Raw genomic sequence first — 26,522 nt, 5'->3', positions numbered from 1 at the left:
TAAAGCTGCACATACACACTGACTTACTAGAATCACTATAGCACACACTGACTCACTAGAATCACTATAGCGTACCTAAAGCTGCACATACACACTGACTCACTAGAATCACTATAGCGTACCTAAAGCTGCACATACACACTGACTCACTGGAATCTCTATAGCATACCTAAAGCTGCACATACACACTGACTCACTAGAATCTCTATAGCGTACCTGAAGCTGCACATACACACTGACTCACTAGAATCACTATAGCATACCTAAAGCTGCACATACACACTGACTCACTAGAATCACTATAGCGTACACACTGACTCACTCGAATCACTATAGCGTACACACTGACTCACTAGAATCACTATAGCGTACACACTGACTCACTAGAATCACTGTAGCGTACACACTGACTAACTAGAATCACTATAGCGTACGTAAAGCTGCACATACACACTGACTCACTAGAATCACTATAGCACACACTGACTCACTAGAATCACTATAGCACACAATGACTCACTAGAATCACTATAGCGTACCTAAAGCTGCACATACACTGTCTCACTAGAATCACTATAGCGTACCTAAAGCTGCACATACACACTGACTCACTAGAATCACTATAGCATACCTAAAGCTGTACATACACACTGACTCACTAGAATCACTATAGCATACCTAAAGCTGCATATACACACTGACTCACTAGAATTACTATAGAGTACCTAAAGCTGCACATACACACTGACTCACTAGAATCACTATAGCATACCAAAAGCTGTACATACACACTGACTCACTAGAATCACTATAGCACACACTGACTCACTAGAATCACTATAGCGTACCTAAAGCTGCACATACACTGTCTCACTAGAATCACTATAGCGTACCTAAAGCTGCACATACACACTGTCTCACTAGAATCACTATAGCATACCTAAAGCTGTACATACACACTGACTCACTAGAATCACTATAGCGTACACACTGACTCACTAGAATCACTATAGCGTACCTAAAGCTGCATATACACACTGACTCACTAGAATTACTATAGCGTACCTAAAGCTGCACATACACACTGACTCACTAGAATCACTATAGCATACCAAAAGCTGTACATACACACTGACTCACTAGAATCACTATAGCATACCTAAAGCTGTACATACACACTGACTCACTAGAATCACTATAGCATACGTAAAGCTGCACATACACACTGACTCACTAGAATCACTATAGTATACCTAAAGCTACACATACACACTGACTCACTAGAATCACTATAGTATTCCTAAAGCTGCACATACACACTGACTCACTAGAATCACTATAGTATACCTAAAGCGGCACATACACACAGACTCACTAGAATCACTATAGCACACACTGACTCACTAGAATCACTATAGCATACCTAAAGCTGCGCATACACACTGACTCACTAGAATCACTATAGCGTACACACTGACTCACTAGAATCACTATAGTGTACACACTGGCTCACTAGAATCACTATAGCGTACACACTGACTCACTAGAATCACTGTAGCGTACACACTGACTCACTAGAATCACTATAGCGTACCTAAAGCTGCACATACACACTGACTCACTAGAATCACTATAGCGTACCTAAAGCTGCACATACACACTGACTCACTAGAATCACTATAGCATACCTAAAGCTGCACATACACACTGACTCACTAGAATCACTATAGCATACCTAAAGCTGCACATACACACTGACTCACTAGAATCACTATAGCGTACCTAAAGCTGCGCATACACACTGACTCACTACAATCACTATAGCGTATCTAAAGCTGCACATACACAATGACTCACTAGAATCACTATAGCGTACCTAAAGCTGCACATACACACTGACTCACTAGAATCACTATAGCATACCTAAAGCTGCACATACTCACTGTCTCACTAGAATCACTATAGCGTACCTAAAGCTGCACATACACACTGACTCTCTAGATTCACTATAGCATACCTAAAGCTGCATATACACACTGACTCACTAGAATCACTATAGCATACACACGACTCGCTAGAATCACTATAGCGTACCTAAAGCTGCACATACACACTGACTCACTAGAATCACTATAGCGTACCAAAAGCTGCACATACACACTGACTCACTAGAATCACTATAGCGTACCTAAAGCTGCACGTACACACTAACTCACTAGAATCACTATAGCAAACACACGACTCGCTAGAATCACTATAGCGTACCTAAAGCTGCACATACACACTGACTCACTAGAATCACTATAGTGTACCTAAAGCTGCACATACACACTGACTCACTAGAATCACTATAGCGTACCTAAAGCTGCACATACACACTGACTCACTAGAATCACTATAGCGTACCTAAAGCTGCGCATACACACTGACTCAGTAGAATCACTATAGCGTACCTAAGCTGCACATACACACTGACTCACTAGAATCACTATAGCGTACCTAAAGCTGCGCATACACACTGACTCACTAGAATCACTATAGCGTACCTAAAGCTGCACATACACACTGACTCACTAGAATCACTATAGCGTACCTAAAGCTGCACATACACACTGACTCACTAGAATCACTATAGCATACCTAAAGCTGCACATACACACTGTCTCACTAGAATCACTATAGCGTAACTAAAGCTGCACATACACACTGACTCACTAGAATCACTATAGCGTACACACTGACTCACTAGAATCACTATAGCGTACCTAAAGCTGCACATACACACTGACTCACTAGAATCACTATAGCGTACCTAAAGCTGCACATACACACTGACTCACTAGAATCACTATAGCGTACCTAAAGCTGCGCATACACACTGACTCACTAGAATCACTATAGCGTATCTAAAGCTGCACATACACACTGACTCACTAGAATCACTATAGCGTACCTAAAGCTGCACATACACACTGACTCACTAGAATCACTATAGCGTACCTAAAGCTGCACATACACTGACTCACTAGAATCACTATAGCGTACCTAAAGCTGCACATACACACTGACTCACTAGAATCACTATAGCATACCTAAAGCTGCACATACACACTGACTCACTAGAATCACTATAGCGTACCTAAAGCTGCACATACACACTGACTCACTAGAATCACTATAGCGTACCTAAAGCTGCACATACACACTGACTCACTAGAATCACTATAGCATACCTAAAGCTGCACATACACACTGACTCACTAGAATCACTATAGCATACCTAAAGCTGCACATACTCACTGTCTCACTAGAATCACTATAGCGTACCTAAAGCTGCACATACACACTGACTCACTAGAATCACTATAGCGTACCTAAAGCTGCACATACACACTGACTCACTAGAATCACTATAGCGTACCTAATGCTGCACATACACACTGACTCCCTAGAATCACTATAGCGTACCTAAAGCTGCACATACACACTGACTCACTAGAATCACTATAGCGTACCTAAAGCTGCACATACACACTGACTCACTAGAATCACTATAGCGTACCTAAAGCTGCACATACACACTGTCTCACTAGAATCACTATAGCGTACCTAAAGCTGCACATACACACTGACTCACTAGAATCACTATAGCGTACCTAAAGCTGCATATACACACTGACTCACTAGAATAATTATAGCGTACCAAAAGCTGCACATACACACTGACTCACTAGAATCACTATAGCATACCTAAAGCTGCACAAACACACTGACTCACTAGAATCACTATAGCGTACCTAAAGCTGCACATACACACTGACTCACTAGAATCACTATAGCGTACCTAAAGCTGCACATACACTGACTCACTAGAATCACTATAGCGTACCTAAAGCTGCACATACACACTGACTCACTAGAATCACTATAGCATACCTAAAGCTGCACATACACACTGACTCACTAGAATCACTATAGCATACCTAAAGCTGCATATACACACTGACTCACTAGAATCACTATAGCATACCTAAAGCTGCACATACACACTGACTCACTAGAATCACTATAGCATACCTAAAGCTGCATATACACACTGACTCACTAGAATCACTATAGCATACCTAAAGCTGCACATACACACTGACTCACTAGAATCACTATAGCGTACCTAAAGCTGCACATACACACTGTCTCACTAGAATCACTATAGCGTACCTAAAGCTGCACATACACACTGACTCACTAGAATCACTATAGCGTACCTAAAGCTGCATATACACACTGACTCACTAGAATAATTATAGCGTACCAAAAGCTGCACATACACACTGACTCACTAGAATCACTATAGCATACCTAAAGCTGCACAAACACACTGACTCACTAGAATCACTATAGCGTACCTAAAGCTGCACATAAACACTGACTCACTAGAATCACTATAGCGTACCTAAAGCTGCACATACACTGACTCACTAGAATCACTATAGCGTACCTAAAGCTGCACATACACACTGACTCACTAGAATCACTATAGCATACCTAAAGCTGCACATACACACTGACTCACTAGAATCACTATAGCATACCTAAAGCTGCATATACACACTGACTCACTAGAATCACTATAGCATACCTAAAGCTGCACATACACACTGACTCACTAGAATCACTATAGCATACCTAAAGCTGCATATACACACTGACTCACTAGAATCACTATAGCATACCTAAAGCTGCACATACACACTGACTCACTAGAATCACTATAGCATACACACGACTCGCTAGAATCACTATAGCGTACCTAAAGCTGCACATACACACTGACTCACTAGAATCACTATAGCGTACCTAAAGCTGCACATACACTGACTCACTAGAATCACTATAGCGTACCTAAAGCTGCACATACACACTGACTCACTAGAATCACTATAGCATACCTAAAGCTGCACATACACACTGACTCACTAGAATCACTATAGCGTACCTAAAGCTGCACATACACACTTACTCACTAGATTCACTATAGCATACCTAAAGCTGCACATACACACTGACTCATTAGAATCACTATAGCATACCTAAAGCTGCACATACACACTGACTCACTAGAATCACTATAGCATACACACGACTCGCTAGAATCACTATAGCGTACCTAAAGCTGCACATACACACTGACTCACTAGAATCACTATAGCGTACCTAAAGCTGCACGTACACACTTACTCACTAGAATCACTATAGCATACACACGACTCGCTAGAATCACTATAGCGTACCTAAAGCTGCACATACACACTGACTCACTAGAATCACTATAGTGTACCTAAAGCTGCACATACACACTGACTCACTAGAATCACTATAGCGTACCTAAAGCTGCACGTACACACTTACTCACTAGAATCACTATAGCATACACACGACTCGCTAGAATCACTATAGCGTACCTAAAGCTGCACATACACACTGACTCACTAGAATCACTATAGTGTACCTAAAGCTGCACATACACACTGACTCACTAGAATCACTATAGCGTACCTAAAGCTGCACATACACACTGACTCACTAGAATCACTATAGCGTACCTATAGCTGCACATACACACTGAATCACTAGAATCACTATAGCGTACACACTGACTCACTAGAATCACTATAGCGTACCTAAAGCTGCACATACACACTGACTCACTAGAATCACTATAGCATACCTAATGGTGCGCATACACACTGACTCACTAGAATCACTATAGCGTACCTAAAGCTGCGCATACACACTGACTCACTAGAATCACTATAGCATACCTAAAGCTGCACATACACACTGACTCACTAGAATCACAATAGCGTACTTAAAGCTGCACATACACACTGACTCACTAGAATCACTATAGCATACTTGAAGCTGCACATACACACTGTCTCACTAGAATCAGTATAGCGTACCTAAAGCTGCACATACACACTGACTCACAAGAATCACTATAGCGTACCTAAAGCTGCACATACACACTGACTCACTAGAATCACTATAGCACACACTGACTCACTAGAATCACTATAGCGTACCTAAAGCTGCACATACACACTGACTGACTAGAATCACTATAGAGTACCTAAAGCTGCACACACACACTGACTCACTAGAATCACTATAGCGTACCTAAAGCTGCACATACACACTGACTCACTAGAATCACTATAGCATACCTAAAGCTGCACAAACACACTGACTCACTAGAATCACTATAGCGTACCTAAAGCTGCACATACACACTGTCTCACTAGAATAACTATAGCGTACCTAAAGCTGCACATACACACTGACTCACTAGAATAACTATAGCGTACCAAAAGCTGCACATACACACTGACTCACTAGAATCACTATAGCATACCTAAAGCTGCACATACACACTGACTCACTAGAATAACTATAGCGTACCAAAAGCTGCACATACACACTGACTCACTAGAATCACTATAGCATACCTAAAGCTGCACATACACTGACTCACTAGAATCACTATAGCGTACCTAAAGCTGCACATACACACAGACTCACTAGAATCACTATATCGTACCTAAAGCTGCGCATACACACAGACTCACTAGAATCACTATATCGTACCTAAAGCTGCGCATACACACAGACTCACTAGAATCACTATATCGTACCTAAAGCTGCACATACACACAGACTCACTAGAATCACTATAGCATACCTAAAGCTGCGCATACACACTGAATCACTAGAATCACTATAGCGTACCTAAAGCTGCACATACACACTGACTCACTAGAATCAGTATAGCGTACCTAAAGCTGCACATACACACTGACTCACTAGATTCACTATAGCATACCTAAAGCTGCATATACACACTGACTCACTAGAATCACTAAAGCGTACCTAAAGCTGCACATACACACTGACTCATTAGAATCACTATAGCATACCTAAAGCTGCACATACACACTGACTCACTAGAATCACTATAGCATACCTAAAGCTGCACATATACACTGACTCACTAGAATCACTATAGCGTACCTAAAGCTGCACATACACACTGACTCACTAGAATCACTATAGCGTACCAAAAGCTGCACATACACACTGACTCACTAGAATCACTATAGCGTACCTAAAGCTGCACATACACACTGACTCACTAGAATCACTATAGCGTACCAAAAGCTGCACATACACACTGACTCACTAGAATCACTATAGCGTACCTAAAGCTGCACGTACACACTAACTCACTAGAATCACTATAGCAAACACACGACTCGCTAGAATCACTATAGCGTACCTAAAGCTGCACATACACACTGACTCACTAGAATCACTATAGCAAACACGCGACTCGCTAGAATCACTATAGCATACCTAAAGCTGCACATACACACTGACTCACTAGAATCACTATAGCGTAACTAAAGCTGCACATACACACTGACTCACTAGAATCACTATAGCGTACCTAAAGCTGCGCATACACACTGACTCACTAGAATCACTATAGCGTACCTAAAGCTGCACATACACACTGACTCACTAGAATCACTATAGCGTACCTAAAGCTGCACATACACACTGACTCACTAGAATCACTATAGCATACCTAAAGCTGCACATACACACTGTCTCACTAGAATCTCTATAGCGTACCTAAAGCTGCACATACACACTGACTCACTAGAATCACTATAGCGTACACACTGACTCACTAGAATCACTATAGCGTACCTAAAGCTGCGCATACACACTGACTCACTAGAATCACTATAGCGTATCTAAAGCTGCACATACACACTGACTCACTAGAATCACTATAGCGTACCTAAAGCTGCACATACACACGACTCGCTAGAATCACTATAGCGTACCTAAAGCTGCACATACACACTGACTCACTAGAATCACTATAGCGTACCAAAAGCTGCACATACACACTGACTCACTAGAATCACTATAGCGTACCTAAAGCTGCACGTACACACTAACTCACTAGAATCACTATAGCAAACACACGACTCGCTAGAATCACTATAGCGTACCTAAAGCTGCACATACACACTGACTCACTAGAATCACTATAGTGTACCTAAAGCTGCACATACACACTGACTCACTAGAATCACTATAGCGTAACTAAAGCTGCACATACACACTGACTCACTAGAATCACTATAGCGTACCTAAAGCTGCGCATACACACTGACTCACTAGAATCACTATAGCGTACCTAAAGCTGCACATACACACTGACTCACTAGAATCACTATAGCGTACCTAAAGCTGCACATACACACTGACTCACTAGAATCACTATAGCATACCTAAAGCTGCACATACACACTGTCTCACTAGAATCTCTATAGCGTACCTAAAGCTGCACATACACACTGACTCACTAGAATCACTATAGCGTACACACTGACTCACTAGAATCACTATAGCGTACCTAAAGCTGCACATACACACTGACTCACTAGAATCACTATAGCGTACCTAAAGCTGCACATACACACTGACTCACTAGAATCACTATAGCGTACCATAAGCTGCGCATACACACTGACTCACTAGAATCACTATAGCGTATCTAAAGCTGCACATACACACTGACTCACTAGAATCACTATAGCGTACCTAAAGCTGCACATACACACTGACTCACTAGAATCACTATAGCGTACCTAAAGCTGCACATACTCACTGTCTCACTAGAATCACTATAGCGTACCTAAAGCTGCACATACACACTGACTCACTAGAATCACTATAGTGTACCTAAACCTGCACATACACACTGACTCACTAGAATCACTATAGCGTACCTAATGCTGCACATACACACTGACTCACTAGAATCACTATAGCGTACCTAAAGCTGCGCATACACACTGACTCACTAGAATCACTATAGCGTACCTAAAGCTGCACATACACACTGACTCACTAGAATCACTATAGCATACCTAAAGCTGCACATACACACTGACTCACTAGAATCACTATAGCGTACCTAAAGCTGCACATACACACTTACTCACTAGATTCACTATAGCATACCTAAAGCTGCACATACACACTGACTCATTAGAATCACTATAGCATACCTAAAGCTGCACATACACACTGACTCACTAGAATCACTATAGCGTACCTAAAGCTGCACGTACACACTTACTCACTAGAATCACTATAGCATACACACGACTCGCTAGAATCACTATAGCGTACCTAAAGCTGCACATACACACTGACTCACTAGAATCACTATAGTGTACCTAAAGCTGCACATACACACTGACTCACTAGAATCACTATAGCGTACCTAAAGCTGCACGTACACACTTACTCACTAGAATCACTATAGCATACACACGACTCGCTAGAATCACTATAGCGTACCTAAAGCTGCACATACACACTGACTCACTAGAATCACTATAGTGTACCTAAAGCTGCACATACACACTGACTCACTAGAATCACTATATAGCGTACCTAAAGCTGCACATACACACTGACTCACTAGAATCACTATAGCGTACCTAAAGCTGCACATACACACTGACTCACTAGAATCACTATAGCGTACCTATAGGTGCACATACACACTGACTCACTAGAATCACTATAGCGTACACACTGACTCACTAGAATCACTATAGCGTACCTAAAGCTGCACATACACACTGACTCACTAGAATCACTATAGCGTACCTAAAGCTGCGCATACACACTGACTCACTAGAATCACTATAGCATACCTAAAGCTGCACATACACACTGACTCACTAGAATCACAATAGCGTACTTAAAGCTGCACATACACACTGACTCACTAGAATCACTATAGCACACACTGACTCACTAGAATCACTATAGCGTACCTAAAGCTGCACATACACACTGACTGACTAGAATCACTATAGCGTACCTAAAGCTGCACACACACACTGACTCACTAGAATCACTATAGCGTACCTAAAGCTGCACATACACACTGACTCACTAGAATCACTATAGCATACCTAAAGCTGCACAAACACACTGACTCACTAGAATCACTATAGCGTACCTAAAGCTGCACATACACACTGTCTCACTAGAATCACTATAGCGTACCTAAAGCTGCACATACACACTGACTCATTAGAATCACTATAGCATACCTAAAGCTGCCCATACACACTGACTCACTAGAATCACTATAGCATACACACGACTCGCTAGAATCACTATAGCGTACCTAAAGCTGCACATACACACTGACTGACTAGAATCACTATAGCGTACCTAAAGCTGCACACACACACTGACTCACTAGAATCACTATAGCGTACCTAAAGCTGCACATACACACTGACTCACTAGAATCACTATAGCATACCTAAAGCTGCACAAACACACTGACTCACTAGAATCACTATAGCGTACCTAAAGCTGCACATACACACTGTCTCACTAGAATCACTATAGCGTACCTAAAGCTGCACATACACACTGACTCACTAGAATCACTATAGCGTACCTAAAGCTGCACATACACACTGACTCACTAGAATAACTATAGCGTACCAAAAGCTGCACATACACACTGACTCACTAGAATCACTATAGCATACCTAAAGCTGCACATACACACTGACTCACTAGAATCACTATAGCGTACCTAAAGCTGCACATACACACTGACTCACTAGAATCACTATAGCGTACCTAAAGCTGCACATACACTGACTCACTAGAATCACTATAGCGTACCTAAAGCTGCACATACACACTGACTCACTAGAATCAGTATAGCGTACCTAAAGCTGCACATACACACTGACTCACTAGATTCACTATAGCATACCTAAAGCTGCATATACACACTGACTCACTAGAATCACTAAAGCGTACCTAAAGCTGCACATACACACTGACTCATTAGAATCACTATAGCATACCTAAAGCTGCACATACACACTGACTCACTAGAATCACTATAGCATACACACGACTCGCTAGAATCACTATAGCGTACCTAAAGCTGCACATACACACTGACTCACTAGAATCACTATAGCGTACCAAAAGCTGCACATACACACTGACTCACTAGAATCACTATAGCGTACCTAAAGCTGCACGTACACACTGACTCACTAGAATCACTATAGCGTACACACTGACTCACTAGAATCACTATAGCGTACCTAAAGCTGCACATACACACTGACTCACTAGAATCACTATAGCGTACCTAAAGCTGCACATACACACTGACTCACTAGAATCACTATAGCGTACCATAAGCTGCGCATACACACTGACTCACTAGAATCACTATAGCGTATCTAAAGCTGCACATACACACTGACTCACTAGAATCACTATAGCATACACACTGACTCACTAGAATCACTATAGCGTACACACTGACTCACTAGAATCACTATAGCGTACCTAAAGCTGCACATACACACTGACTCACTAGAATCACTATAGCGTACCTAAAGCTGCACATACACACTGACTCACTAGAATCACTATAGCGTACCATAAGCTGCGCATACACACTGACTCACTAGAATCACTATAGCGTATCTAAAGCTGCACATACACACTGACTCACTAGAATCACTATAGCGTACCTAAAGCTGCACATACTCACTGTCTCACTAGAATCACTATAGCGTACCTAAAGCTGCACATACACACAGACTCACTAGAATCACTATAGTGTACCTAAAGCTGCACATACACACTGACTCACTATATCGTACCTAAAGCTGCACATACACACTGACTCACTAGAATCACTATAGTGTACCTAAAGCTGCACATACACACTGACTCACTAGAATCACTATAGTGTACCTAAAGCTGCACATACACACTGACTCACTATATCGTACCTAAAGCTGCACATACACACTGACTCACTAGAATCACTATAGTGTACCTAAAGCTGCACATACACACTGACTCACTAGAATCACTATAGCATACCTAAAGCTGCACAAACACACTGACTCACTAGAATCACTAAAGCGTACCTAAAGCTGCACATACACACTGACTCACTAGAATCACTATAGCGTACCTAAAGCTGCACATACACACTGACTCACTAGAATCACTATAGCGTACCTAAAGCTGCACATACACACTGACTCACTAGAATCACTATAGCGTACCTAAAGCTGCACATACACACTGACTCACTAGAATCACTATAGCGTACCTAAAGCTGCACATACACACTGACTCACTAGAATCACTATAGCATACCTAAAGCTGCACATACACACTGACTCACTAGAATCACTATAGCGTACCTAAAGCTGCGCATACACACTGACTCACTAGAATCACTATAGCGTATCTAAAGCTGCACATACACACTGACTCACTAGAATCACTATAGCATACCTAAAGCTGCACATACACACTGACTCACTAGAATCACTATAGCGTACCTAAAGCTGCACATACACACTGACTCACTAGAATCACTATAGCATACCTAAAGCTGCACATACACACTGACTCACTAGAATCACTATAGCGTACCTAAAGCTGCACATACACACTGACTCTCTAGAATCACTATAGCATACCTAATGCTGCACATACACACTGACTCACTAGAATCACTATAGCATACCTAAAGCTGCACAAACACACTGACTCACTAGAATCACTATAGCGTACCTAAAGCTGCACATACACACTGTCTCACTAGAATCACTATAGCGTACCTAAAGCAGCACATACACACTGACTCACTAGAATCACTATAGCGTACCTAAAGCTGCACATACACACTGACTCACTAGAATAACTATAGCGTACCAAAAGCTGCACATACACACTGACTCACTAGAATCACTATAGCATACCTAAAGCTGCACAAACACACTGACTCACTAGAATCACTATAGCGTACCTAAAGCTGCGCATACACACTGACTCACTAGAATCACTATAGTATACCTAAAGCTGCACATACACACTGACTCACTAGAATCACTATAGCGTACCTAAAGCTGCACATACACACTGACTCACTAGAATCACTATAGCGTACCTAAAGCTGCACATACACTGACTCACTAGAATCACTATAGCGTACCTAAAGCTGCGCATACACACTGACTCACTAGAATCACTATAGCGTACCTAAAGCTGCACATACACACTGACTCACTAGATTCACTATAGCATACCTAAAGCTGCATATACACACTGACTCACTAGAATCACTATAGCGTACCTAAAGCTGCACATACACACTGACTCATTAGAATCACTATAGCATACCTAAAGCTGCCCATACACACTGACTCACTAGAATCACTATAGCATACACACGACTCGCTAGAATCACTATAGCGTACCTAAAGCTGCACATACACACTGACTCACTAGAATCACTATAGCGTACCTAAAGCTGCACGTACACACTTACTCACTAGACTCACTATAGCATACACACGACTCGCTAGAATCACTATAGCGTACCTAAAGCTGCACATACACACTGACTCACTAGAATCACTATAGTGTACCTAAAGCTGCACATACACACTGACTCACTAGAATCACTATAGCGTACCTAAAGCTGCACGTACACACTTACTCACTAGAATCACTATAGCATACACACGAATCGCTAGAATCACTATAGCGTACCTAAAGCTGCACATACACACTGACTCACTAGAATCACTATAGTGTACCTAAAGCTGCACATACACACTGACTCACTAGAATCACTATAGTGTACCTAAAGCTGCACATACACACTGACTCACTAGAATCACTATAGCGTACCTAAACCTGCACGTACACACTTACTCACTAGAATCACTATAGCATACACACGAATCGCTAGAATCACTATAGCGTACCTAAAGCTGCACATACACACTGACTCACTAGAATCACTATAGTGTACCTAAAGCTGCACATACACACTGTCTCACTAGAATCACTATAGCGTACCTAAAGCTGCACATACACACTGACTCACTAGAATCACTATAGCATACCTAAAGCTGCACATACACACTGACTCACTAGAATCACTATAGCGTACTTAAAGCTGCACATACACACTGACTCACTAGAATCACTATAGCATACCTAAAGCTGCACATACACACTGTCTCACTAGAATCACTATAGCGTACCTAAAGCTGCACATACACACTGACTCACTAGAATCACTATAGCGTACCTAAAGCTGCACATACACACTGACTCACTAGAATCACTATAGCGTACCTAAAGCTGCACATACACACTGACTCACTAGAATCACTATAGCGTACCTAATGCTGCACATACACACTGACTCACTAGAATCACTATAGCATACCTAAAGCTGCACGTACACACTGACTCACTAGAATCACTATAGCATACACACGACTCGCTAGAATCACTATAGCGTACCTAAAGCTGCACATACACACTGACTCACTAGAATCACTATAGTGTACCTAAAGCTGCACATACACACTGACTCACTAGAATCACTATAGCGTACCTAAAGCTGCACATACACACTGACTCACTAGAATCACTATAGCATACCTAAAGCTGCACATACACACTGACTCACTAGAATCACTATAGCGTACCTATAGCTGCACATACACACTGACTCACTAGAATCACTATAGCGTACACACTGACTCACTAGAATCACTATAGCGTACCTAAAGCTGCACATACACACTGACTCACTAGAATCACTATAGCGTACCTAAAGCTGCACATACACACTGACTCACTAGAATCACTATAGCGTACCTAAAGCTGCGCATACACACTGACTCACTAGAATCACTATAGCGTACCTAAAGCTGCACATACACACTGACTCACTAGAATCACTATAGCGTACCTAAAGCTGCACATACACACTGACTCACTAGAATCACTATAGCATACCTAAAGCTGCACATACACACTGACTCACTAGAATCACTATAGCATTCCTAATGCTGCACATACACACTGTCTCACTAGAATCACTATAGCGTACCTAAAGCTGCGCATACACACTGACTCACTAGAATCACTATAGCATACCTAAAGCAGCACATACACACTGACTCACTAGAATCACTATAGCGTACTTAAAGCTGCACATACACACTGACTCACTAGAATCACTATAGCATACCTAAAGCTGCACATACACACTGTCTCACTAGAATCACTATAGCGTACCTAAAGCTGCACATACACACTGACTCACTAGAATCACTATAGCGTACCTAAAGCTGCACATACACACTGACTCACTAGAATCACTATAGCGTACCTAAAGCTGCACATAAACACTGACTCACTAGAATCACTATAGCGTACCTAAAGCTGCACATACACACTGACTCACTAGAATCACTATAGCGTACCTAAAGCTGCACATACACACTGTCTCACTAGAATCACTATAGCGTACCTAAAGCTGCACATACACACTGACTCACTAGAATCACTATAGCGTACCTAAAGCTGCACATACACACTGACTCACTAGAATCACTATAGCATTCCTAATGCTGCACATACACACTGTCTCACTAGAATCACTATAGCGTACCTAAAGCTGCGCATACACTGACTCACTAGAATCACTATAGCGTACCTAAAGCTGCACATACACACTGACTCACTAGAATCACTATAGCGTACCTAAAGCTGCACATACACTGACTCACTAGAATCACTATAGCGTACCTAAAGCTGCACATACACACTGACTCACTAGAATCACTATAGCGTACCTAATGCTGCACATACACACTGTCTCACTAGAATCACTATAGCGTACCTAAAGCTGCACATACACACTGACTCACTAGAATCACTATAGCATACCTAAAGCTGCACATACACACTGACTCACTAGAATCACTATAGCACACACTGTCTCACTAGAATCACTATAGCGTACCTAAAGCTGCGCATACACACTGACTCACTAGAATCACTATAGCATACCTAAAGCAGCACATACACACTGACTCACTAGAATCACTATAGCATTCCTAATGCTGCACATACACACTGTCTCACTAGAATCACTATAGCGTACCTAAAGCTGCGCATACACACTGACTCACTAGAATCACTATAGCATACCTAAAGCTGCACATACACACTGTCTCACTAGAATCACTATAGCGTACCTAAAGCTGCGCATACACACTGACTCACTAGAATCACTATAGCATACCTAAAGCAGCACATACACACTGACTCACTAGAATCACTATAGCGTACTTAAAGCTGCACATACACACTGACTCACTAGAATCACTATAGCATACCTAAAGCTGCACATACACACTGACTCACTAGAATCACTATAGCATTCCTAATGCTGCACATACACACTGTCTCACTAGAATCACTATAGCGTACCTAAAGCTGCGCATACACACTGACTCACTAGAATCACTATAGCGTACCTAAAGCTGCACATACACACTGACTCACTAGAATCACTATAGCGTACCTAAAGCTGCACATACACACTGACTCACTAGAATCACTATAGCGTACCTAAAGCTGCACATAAACACTGACTCACTAGAATCACTATAGCGTACCTAAAGCTGCACATACACACTGACTCACTAGAATCACTATAGCGTACCTAAAGCTGCACATACACACTGTCTCACTAGAATCACTATAGCGTACCTAAAGCTGCACATACACACTGACTCACTAGAATCACTATAGCGTACCTAAAGCTGCACATACACACTGACTCACTAGAATCACTATAGCATTCCTAATGCTGAACATACACACTGTCTCACTAGAATCACTATAGCGTACCTAAAGCTGCGCATACACTGACTCACTAGAATCACTATAGCGTACCTAAAGCTGCACATACACACTGACTCACTAGAATCACTATAGCGTACCTAAAGCTGCACATAAACACTGACTCACTAGAATCACTATAGCGTACCTAAAGCTGCACATACACACTGACTCACTAGAATCACTATAGCGTACCTAATGCTGCACATACACACTGTCTCACTAGAATCACTATAGCGTACCTAAAGCTGCACATACACACTGACTCACTAGAATCACTATAGCATACCTAAAGCTGCACATACACACTGACTCACTAGAATCACTATAGCACACACTGTCTCACTAGAATCACTATAGCGTACCTAAAGCTGCGCATACACACTGACTCACTAGAATCACTATAGCATACCTAAAGCAGCACATACTCACTGTCTCACTAGAATCACTATAGCGTACCTAAAGCTGCGCATACACACTGACTCACTAGAATCACTATAGCATTCCTAATGCTGCACATACACACTGTCTCACTAGAATCACTATAGCTTACCTAAAGCTGCGCATACACACTGACTCACTAGAATCACTATAGCATACCTAAAGCTGCACATACACACTGTCTCACTAGAATCACTATAGCGTACCTAAAGCTGCGCATACACACTGACTCACTAGAATCACTATAGCATACCTAAAGCAGCACATACACACTGACTCACTAGAATCACTATAGCATTCCTAATGCTGCACATACACACTGTCTCACTAGAATCACTATAGCGTACCTAAAGCTGCACATACACACTGACTCACTAGAATCACTATAGCGTACCTAAAGCTGCACATACACACTGACTCACTAGAATCACTATAGCGTACTTAAAGCAGCACATACACACTGACTCACTAGAATCACTATAGCGTACCTAAAGCTGCACATACACACTGACTCACTAGAATCACTATAGCATACCTAAAGCTGCACATACACACTGACTCACTACAATCACTATAGCGTACTTAAAGCTGCACATACACACTGACTCACTAGAATCACTATAGCGTACCTAAAGCTGCACATACACTGACTCACTAGAATCACTATAGCGTACCTAAAGCTGCACATACACACTGTCTCACTAGAATCACTATAGCGTACCTAAAGCTGCACATACACACTGTCTCACTAGAATCACTATAGCGTACCTAAAGCTGCACACACACACTGACTCACTAGAATCACTATAGCATACCTAAAGCTGCACATACACACTGTCTCACTAGAATCACTATAGCGTACCTAAAGCTGCACATACACACTGACTCACTAGAATCACTATAGCGTACCTAAAGCTGCACATACACACTGACTCACTAGAATCACTATAGCGTACCTAAAGCTGCACATAAACACTGACTCACTAGAATCACTATAGCGTACCTAAAGCTGCACATACACACTGACTCACTAGAATCACTATAGCGTACCTAAAGCTGCACATACACACTGACTCACTAGAATCACTATAGCGTACCTAAAGCTGCACATACACACTGACTCACTAGAATCACTATAGCGTACCTAAAGCTGCACATACACACTGACTCACTAGAATCACTATAGCGTACCTAAAGCTGCACATACACACTGACTCACTAGAATCACTATAGCGTACCTAAAGCTGCACATAAACACTGACTCACTAGAATCACTATAGCGTACCTAAAGCTGCACATAAACACTGACTCACTAGAATCACTATAGCGTACCTAAAGCTGCACATACACACTGACTCACTAGAATCACTATAGCGTACCTAAAGCTGCACATACACACTGACTCACTAGAATCACTATAGCGTACCTAAAGCTGCACATACACACTGACTCACTAGAATCACTATAGCGTACCTAAAGCTGCACATACACACTGACTCACTAGAATCACTATAGCGTACCTAAAGCTGCACATACACACTGACTCACTAGAATCACTATAGCGTACCTAAAGCTGCACATACACACTGACTCACTAGAATCACTATAGCGTACCTAAAGCTGCACATAAACACTGACTCACTAGAATCACTATAGCGTACCTAAAGCTGCACATACACACTGACTCACTAGAATCACTATAGCATACCTAAAGCTGCACATACACACTGACTCACTAGAATCACTATAGCGTACCTAAAGCTGCACATACACACTGACTCACTAGAATCACTATAGCGTACCTAAAGCTGCACATACACACTGACCGATATGCTCCATGAGCGATATTAAGTGTTTTCCCTGAACTCCTGGGTTCAGTGTCGGAAACGACATTGATAATACACCGTGATCGATATCGTTCAGTGACTGCACCCTCCCTCATTCCTGAACTTGCAGTGCCTGATGAGATCGTCGGATTGACCTGCAAGTTTGGCAATGAAAGACATTGTTAACGATTCTCGGGAGCGCACATGGTTAACGATATGCATACACACTGGACAATAGTGAACACTATGAATGATAATGTTATCGTCCATATCGTTCAATTTATCGTGTGCATGAATCTTGAGAGCGCTTGGAAATCCATCTAATCATTGAAGAATTCCTGGGTTCTCCTTGTTCAGCCTCTGGAATATGCGGTATAGTTACCCAGGGTGACTAAAGTTTATTGGGTAATGCAAAAGGCCTGATTTCTATGTAACTAAACCACATAATCCACTTTGCTGCAGGGAGTCTGAGACATCATTCACAGCACTTATTTATTAAAAATGACTTATTGTATTTTTGTTCCTGACAGATTGTATAGTGCGGCTGGTCCCTCAGATCACAGGAAGGGGGGTGCCCATGGGGCTCCTGCCCTCCTGCACTTTGGGATGCTCCCGCTATGGGTCAGCTGAATATACTCTCTAAGGGCTCTATTTATTAACATTATTTTTACTAAAATAAAGTGAAAAAGGGTGTTTTGTGTTTTCACACCCTTTTCACATTATGTTAGTATAACCTGTAGTTATTACAGGGCAATTGGAGTAGAATTAGTAAAATTCTACTCCAACCCCTAATTATCACTTATTTTTAGTAAAGCAGATCGCATTTCCCATAATTGTAATGGAAAATGTGATCCGACCAGAGTTACTAAAAATAAATTGTAAAAAAATACCGGGGGAAGCCCTGTGATAATAACGCCACCTGGAGGTGGCGTTATCCAGGGTCTCCCCAGGTTACCGGGCTCCCACTCTGATCTAACGGGGAGAGCAGAGGCGGGAGCCGGTACCAGTAATCAGCTATGTGGTCTAAACAGACCGCAAGCTGATTGCTGTAAAAAAAAAAGAAAAAAAAAATGAAAATTTTTTTTTTACTTACCCGAATCCAGGGACCGGTGATCGGGCCTCCGGTGATGGCTCCTCTCCGGTCAGCTGGTCTCCCACAGTGCACTGCGGCCCGGTCATCAGGTGATCGGGTCCCAGTGCAGTATGGGAGATCACCTGATCGGGAAGCCCGGAGAAGATCACCGGAGGCCAGGAGGATGCAGGTAGGTGTAATGAAGGGAAGGGGGGGGTCGCAGGGGTCCGTGATCGCGGGGGGCAGGGCTTAGCGTTGGTGGGGGTAGCAGCGACGGTGGGTCGGCGCATGCGCGGGCTCTTAGTCGCTGTATTTTTTCCGAAAATACCGCGACTAGAGTGTGGATGGGATCCGCAGGGACAGAGCTTTATCGCAAGCTCTGTCCCTGCAAGGGATTTATAGTAAATCCCTGTGATATTGCCTGAATTCGCAATGCGAATTCACTCGGTAATATCACACTACAATCTGCATTTAATATGCGGATTGTAGTAAATAGAGCCCTAAGGGGTATATTCACTAAAATGCAGGTTTTTAGAAGCGGAGTTGTTGCCCATAGCAACCAGATTCTATGTATTTATCTAGCAGCTTCTAGTAGATAATAGCTAGAATCTGGTTGCTATGGGTAACAACTCTACTTCTAAAAACCTGCATCTTAGTGAATATACCCCCTAGGAAGTTGATCAAAAAGACAGGAGGAAGCAACCATCTCTTGCCCCTGTCTGTCTGCCCCGCCTCCCTTTAGAATGTAAGCTCTCACGAGCAGGGCCCTCATCACTCACGTGTTTTTCTTCCCTTACTTATAGTATCATGTACGCCTAACTCCCCAACTGGCACCTAACACTTGGTTGCTGAGGCCCTGCTGCTTGTGTTATGTCCTTGTCCTGTATGGTTTTATATTACTATTACTGTGTTTTCTTGTGTGCTCATTTATGTACTGTGTAAGGCGCTGCGGAACCTTTGTGGCGCCATATAAATAATAATAAGAGCACTTACCTGCATGTTTCAAAACCATATCTCATTGCCTTCTCCACCTGAGCCTTGCTGGCGAGCTGCAATCCAAGTACCTGGCAGGCGCTCTCGCCCATTGTGTAGTTAAATTTCTTTGAACGATCCTCATTTTCCACGAGAACCACGCCGGCTATTCGGCATCTTAATGGTGCAATGCCTGCAATGGACACACAGGTACAGGGAGTCTCTGTGTAAGTTGTTGGCTGATATTAGGATAAGTTGTCAGTTAGGTCACTATCTTCATTCCCCATTATTTAGCTACAATATGTTTCCTAAACCTACAACCTAAATCCTCTCCGTTAATTGATTCCACAATCTTTAAGCAGAGTCTGACATCCATCCTTCCATCCCCAACATTTAATTCTGTTCCCTCTAATTCCTTCACCCCAATGAGCTGACACACACAGGCCCAGGAGCCTAATAAATTGTTGCCCAAATGTCATAACCTAAATGTTAGTGCCCAAATCAACGACCGCTCCCTAATTTCTGTATAAATGGCGTCTATAAGACTGGCCGCTGGTTAATGCTCACTGACCAAGGAACAAAATGAGACCATTGGGAGAGACTTTATAGGTTATTACTGAGGTTTTCTCAATATTGAACTGCTAGAAATGGCTGGGAGACGATTCCTGCATTAGGTGTCAATGTAACGCTTGTTAAATAACTTGTATATTTTTTCTACTGTCTTCCAATAGTCATATTTACATTTCTTGAAGTACAAAGTGTTATGGGATGGAAACATATGACTACATAAACAGGCGTAAAGCATTCCATATAGTAGAACATATTGGTCCATATGTAACAGGCGGCGAGTGTCCAAAAGCTGCCAGGTTCTGGCGATTTAGCCCATAGATTTAAAGTGGTAACAATTACAAAGGCAAAAGCAACCTGACTGCTGCTATATCCAACCTGACTGCTGCTAGATCCGACCTGACTGATGCTAGATCCGACCTGACTGCTGCTAGATCCGACCTGACTGCTGCCAGATCCGACCTGACTGCTGCCAGATCCGACCTGACTGCTGCCAGATCCGACCTGACTGCTGCCAGATCCGACCTGACTGCTGCCAGATCCAACCTGACTGCTGCCAGATCCAACCTGACTGCTGCCAGATCCAACCTGACTGCTGCCAGATCCAACCTGACTGCTGCCATATCCAACCTAACTGCTGCCAGATCCAACCTGACTGCTGCCAGATCCAACCTGACTGCTGCCAGATCCAACCTGACTGCTGCCAGATCCAACCTGACTGCTGCCATATCCAACCTGACTGCTGCTAGATCCAACCTGACTGCTGCCGTATTCAACCTGACTGCTGCCAGATCCAACCTAACTGCTGCCAGATCCAACCTGACTGCTGCTAGATCCAACCTGACTGCTGCTAGATCCAACCTGACTGCTGCCATATTCAACCTGACTGCTGCCAGATCCAACCTGACTGCTGCTAGATCCAACCTGACTGCTGCTAGTTCCAACCTGACTGCTGCTAGATCCAACCTGACTGCTGCCATATCCAACCTGACTGCTGCCATATCCAACCTGACTGCTGCTAGATCCAACCTGACTGCTGCCATATTCAACCTGACTGCTGCCAGATCCAACCTGACTGCTGCCAGATCCAACCTGACTGCTGCTAGATCCAACCTGACTGCTGCTAGATCCAACCTGACTGCTGCTAGATCCAACCTGACTGCTGCCATATTCAACCTGACTGCTGCCATATTCAACCTGACTGCTGCTAGATCCAACCTGACTGCTGCTAGATCCAACCTGACTGCTGCTAGTTCCAACCTGACTGCTGCCATATCCAACCTGACTGCTGTTATATCCAACCTGACTGCTGCCAGATCCAACCTGACTGCTGCCAGATCCAACCTGACTGCTGCCAGATCCCACCTGACTGCTGCCATATTCAACCTGACTGCTGCCATATTCAACCTGACTGCTGCTAGATCCAACCTGACTGCTGCTAGATCCAACCTGACTGCTGCTAGTTCCAACCTGACTGCTGCCATATCCAACCTGACTGCTGCCATATCCAACCTGACTGCTGCTAGATCCAACCTGACTGCTGCCATATTCAACCTGACTGCTGCCAGATCCAACCTGACTGCTGCCAGATCCAACCTGATTGCTGCTAGATCCAACCTGACTGCTGCTAGATCCAACCTGACTGCTGCTAGATCCAACCTGACTGCTGCCATATCCAACCTGACTGCTGTTATATCCAACCTGACTGCTGCCAGATCCAACCTGACTGCTGCCAGATCCAGCCTGACTGCTGCCAGATCCAACCTGACTGCTGCCAGATCCCACCTGACTGCTGTCAGATCCCACCTGACTGCTGCCAGATCCCACCTGACTGCTGCCAGATCCCACCTGACTGCTGCCAGATCCCACCTGACTGCTGCCAGATCCCACCTGACTGCTGCCAGATTCCGCCTGACTGCTGCCAGATCCCACCTGACTGCTGCTATATCCCACCTGACTGCTGCCAGATCCCACCTGACTGCTGCCAGATCCCACCTGACTGCTGCCAGATCCCACCTGACTGCTGCCAGATCCGACCTGACTGCTGCCAGATCCAACCTGACTGCTGCTAGATCCCAGAGTATTATTACTATTATCCTTTATTCATATGGTGCCACAAGGGTTCCACAGCGCCTAACAAAGGGCATAAAGAAATGATCAGAAGAAGAGAACAGTGTCTTACAGTACAAGGCCATGCAGGACAAGGACACGGTATATAACCATTGCTGCATAACACTGAAATAAGCAGCAGGGCGGCTGAACTCTGTGTTAGGTGCCGATGTAGGGAGTATGCAGTAGATGGTATAAGTAAGGGAAGGAAAAGCACATAGGGACGAGGGCCCTGCTTGTCAGAGCTTACATTCTAAACCTCATGGATTTCCTGTACCTTAGCCGTGATTGGCTAAAGGGGCCTATCCATTAGCAGATAAATTTGAATGATGAATGATTTATCTGCTAATGGAAAGGCTCTGAACGATGAAAATGCGCACTCCCGCGGCCGACAAATTTTGTCTTTTGTCTCTCCAACATGTTGGTCAATTATCGCTTATCGCTGACAGATAGTAGAAATATCTGTCGCGGTAAACGACATACGACAAACGATATTATTTATGTTTCTATTCATATTCATTAAAAATATTGTTCGTCGTTTGCAAAAATCTGTCATGAGAGATATCTGTCACCGCAGCCCCAGGAATTTTCAAGGGATAATCTTTTGTCTTTCATCTTTTGAAAAAGATCCGCTAATAGATAGGCCCCTTAAGAGTCTGGCTGCTTTTAGCCAATCATTGGCCCTTGTCATAGCAACCGGCTGCTTATTGGCTAAGAACAGCTAAAGCGCAGGTAACGACGCGGGTTCCCTGTCACTCAGCTAGTGCTATATTGTATATACAGTATGGCGCTCGTTCTGGTCTGGGTAACTCGCTTTTTTATTTTTTGGAGATGGGATGCCTACTGGCCAAGAGGAGCGATCGGCACCAGGGAGGAGGTAAGTATGTATTGTGAGTGATGTGTAATAAAGTATTCCTACATTTGGGGGGTGTGTGTCCTGGAGCTTTTTCAATATTTTCCACAGTGGGGGTACCGGTGCCAGCAGCCTGCTTGTACTTGTAGTTCTAGAAGTGCCACAGTGCAGGCTACCTGGGACTTGTAGTCCCACGGTGATAAACAATATTACAAAGACTACTTGGTTTATACCATTGCCACTGCATCCACAGCCACCAGGGGTGCAGGGAAGAGGCTCAGAGGGGGACTCATTTTTTGGTGGGTTCCCCACTTTCCAACGATTGCCAGCCCTGAGCTGACCAGTTTTGGGCTGTAGAATGGTTTCATAGAGGAACCCCACGCCCCATGCTGTGCCATTACCACCTTGGCTGGTTCAGCCTGGTGCTGGTTAGAGGAAAATAGTGGGAACCCCACATTTGTTTGTCCCCCGAGTTTTCCTCAAGCAGAATCATACTTTCCTACCCTCCCGATTCGACCAGGAGCCTCCCAAAAATCTGGTGCCACTCACGGCCCCTGGAAAGGCAGGCAAGTCTCCCAGCCGCCGCCGAGCCCCTCGTAATTACCTGTGAAGCCCCCGCAGTGGGCTGTGTGTGTGTGTAATTTTGTCCCCGCCCCCTGCTTCACAATGCCTGTAATATCAGCATTGTGAAGTGGGGCCAAAATGACGTGAAAATTTGGCATGGTGGGATAGTGACCAGGATTAGGTTTTTGCCTGTGTCAGGGCCACACTGTCACATTATCCCTAAAATGGGGACACTCTTACATTACACAGGCTCCGGGGCTGACTCCAATGGAAATTGGGATACACAATAGACTATGTTGGCAGTGTGACATCGGGCAGTGTGTACCTGCTATGTCACTGACTATGCGTGCTCCCTGGCATCATCAGCATCATTGCCTGTCGGACCTGCATGCAGCCCTGATGGCCGATATCGCCAGCTGGGGGCATCCAGCCAGATGCAACATGGCCCCCGCTGTTGCTCCCGGTATCGGCAAGTGTTTATGCACTTTCCGATACCAGGACCTGCCACATGACACATCGTTAAGTGTGTACCCAACTTACGTCCTTTTTAAAGTGACCACCTATATTAGTCAGCTCTCTGTTTGCATGCAAGGACATAACTAGAACTTTGTGGGCCACATAGCAAGATCTTAAAATGCCCCCCAGAGGTAAAAAAACCACATACATTTGCCCCCACACAAAGCCCATTCAAGTTATGCCACACAGTAGTATCCTTATACACATTATGCCACGCAGTAGTGCCCCTTATACATTATGCCACACAGTAATACCCCTTACACATTATACCACACAGTAATGCCCTTTACAGATTATGCCACATAGTAGTAGTGCCCCATATAACACATTATTCCACACAATAGTGCCCCTTACACATTATGCCCCCCCAGCACCTCACCTCCCCGTGTCCCTCCATCAGCCTCTCCCTCTGTGCCATCAGCAGCCAGCCGATGTGGATTTGATGCCAAGCCACCAGCTAATTACAGTTGATGCACCAGCAGACATGGACAAACAGTGCCGGAGCAATTTGAATCTGGTGCCCGTTGCAAGCCAATCAGAGCTCATGGACTGGCAGCCAATCAGCAGCCACCACTGTTGATTGCCGGTCCACGAGCCTTGATTGCCTCACCACTGGTGGCACTGTCTCTCCATGTCTGCCAACTGTACCAGCTGGCAGGGTGTCACCGAGTCAACACCGCTGACACCTGGGTCCCCTTGTGTGGCTGACTGGGTGCAG

At 43.6% G+C, this 26,522-nt stretch overlaps 1 protein-coding gene across 1 annotated transcript in view; it reads right to left on the bottom strand.

Annotated features, from left to right (window-relative positions):
• LYVE1 (lymphatic vessel endothelial hyaluronan receptor 1) overlaps nt 1-26,522 on the bottom strand; it is a 229,616-nt gene that overhangs the window by 184,954 nt on the left and 18,140 nt on the right. Inside the window, exon 2 of the mRNA XM_088476086.1 lies at nt 21,217-21,388. Coding sequence (XP_088332212.1) covers nt 21,217-21,388 — 172 coding nt within the window. The remainder of the gene's footprint in view (nt 1-21,216; nt 21,389-26,522) is intronic.

This window comes from Taudactylus pleione, unplaced genomic scaffold, assembly GCF_031769625.1.
Source record: "Taudactylus pleione unplaced genomic scaffold, aTauple2 ptg000182l, whole genome shotgun sequence".
NCBI lineage: Eukaryota > Metazoa > Chordata > Amphibia > Anura > Myobatrachidae > Taudactylus > Taudactylus pleione.
This window is presented reverse-complemented; position numbering and strand designations above follow the sequence as displayed.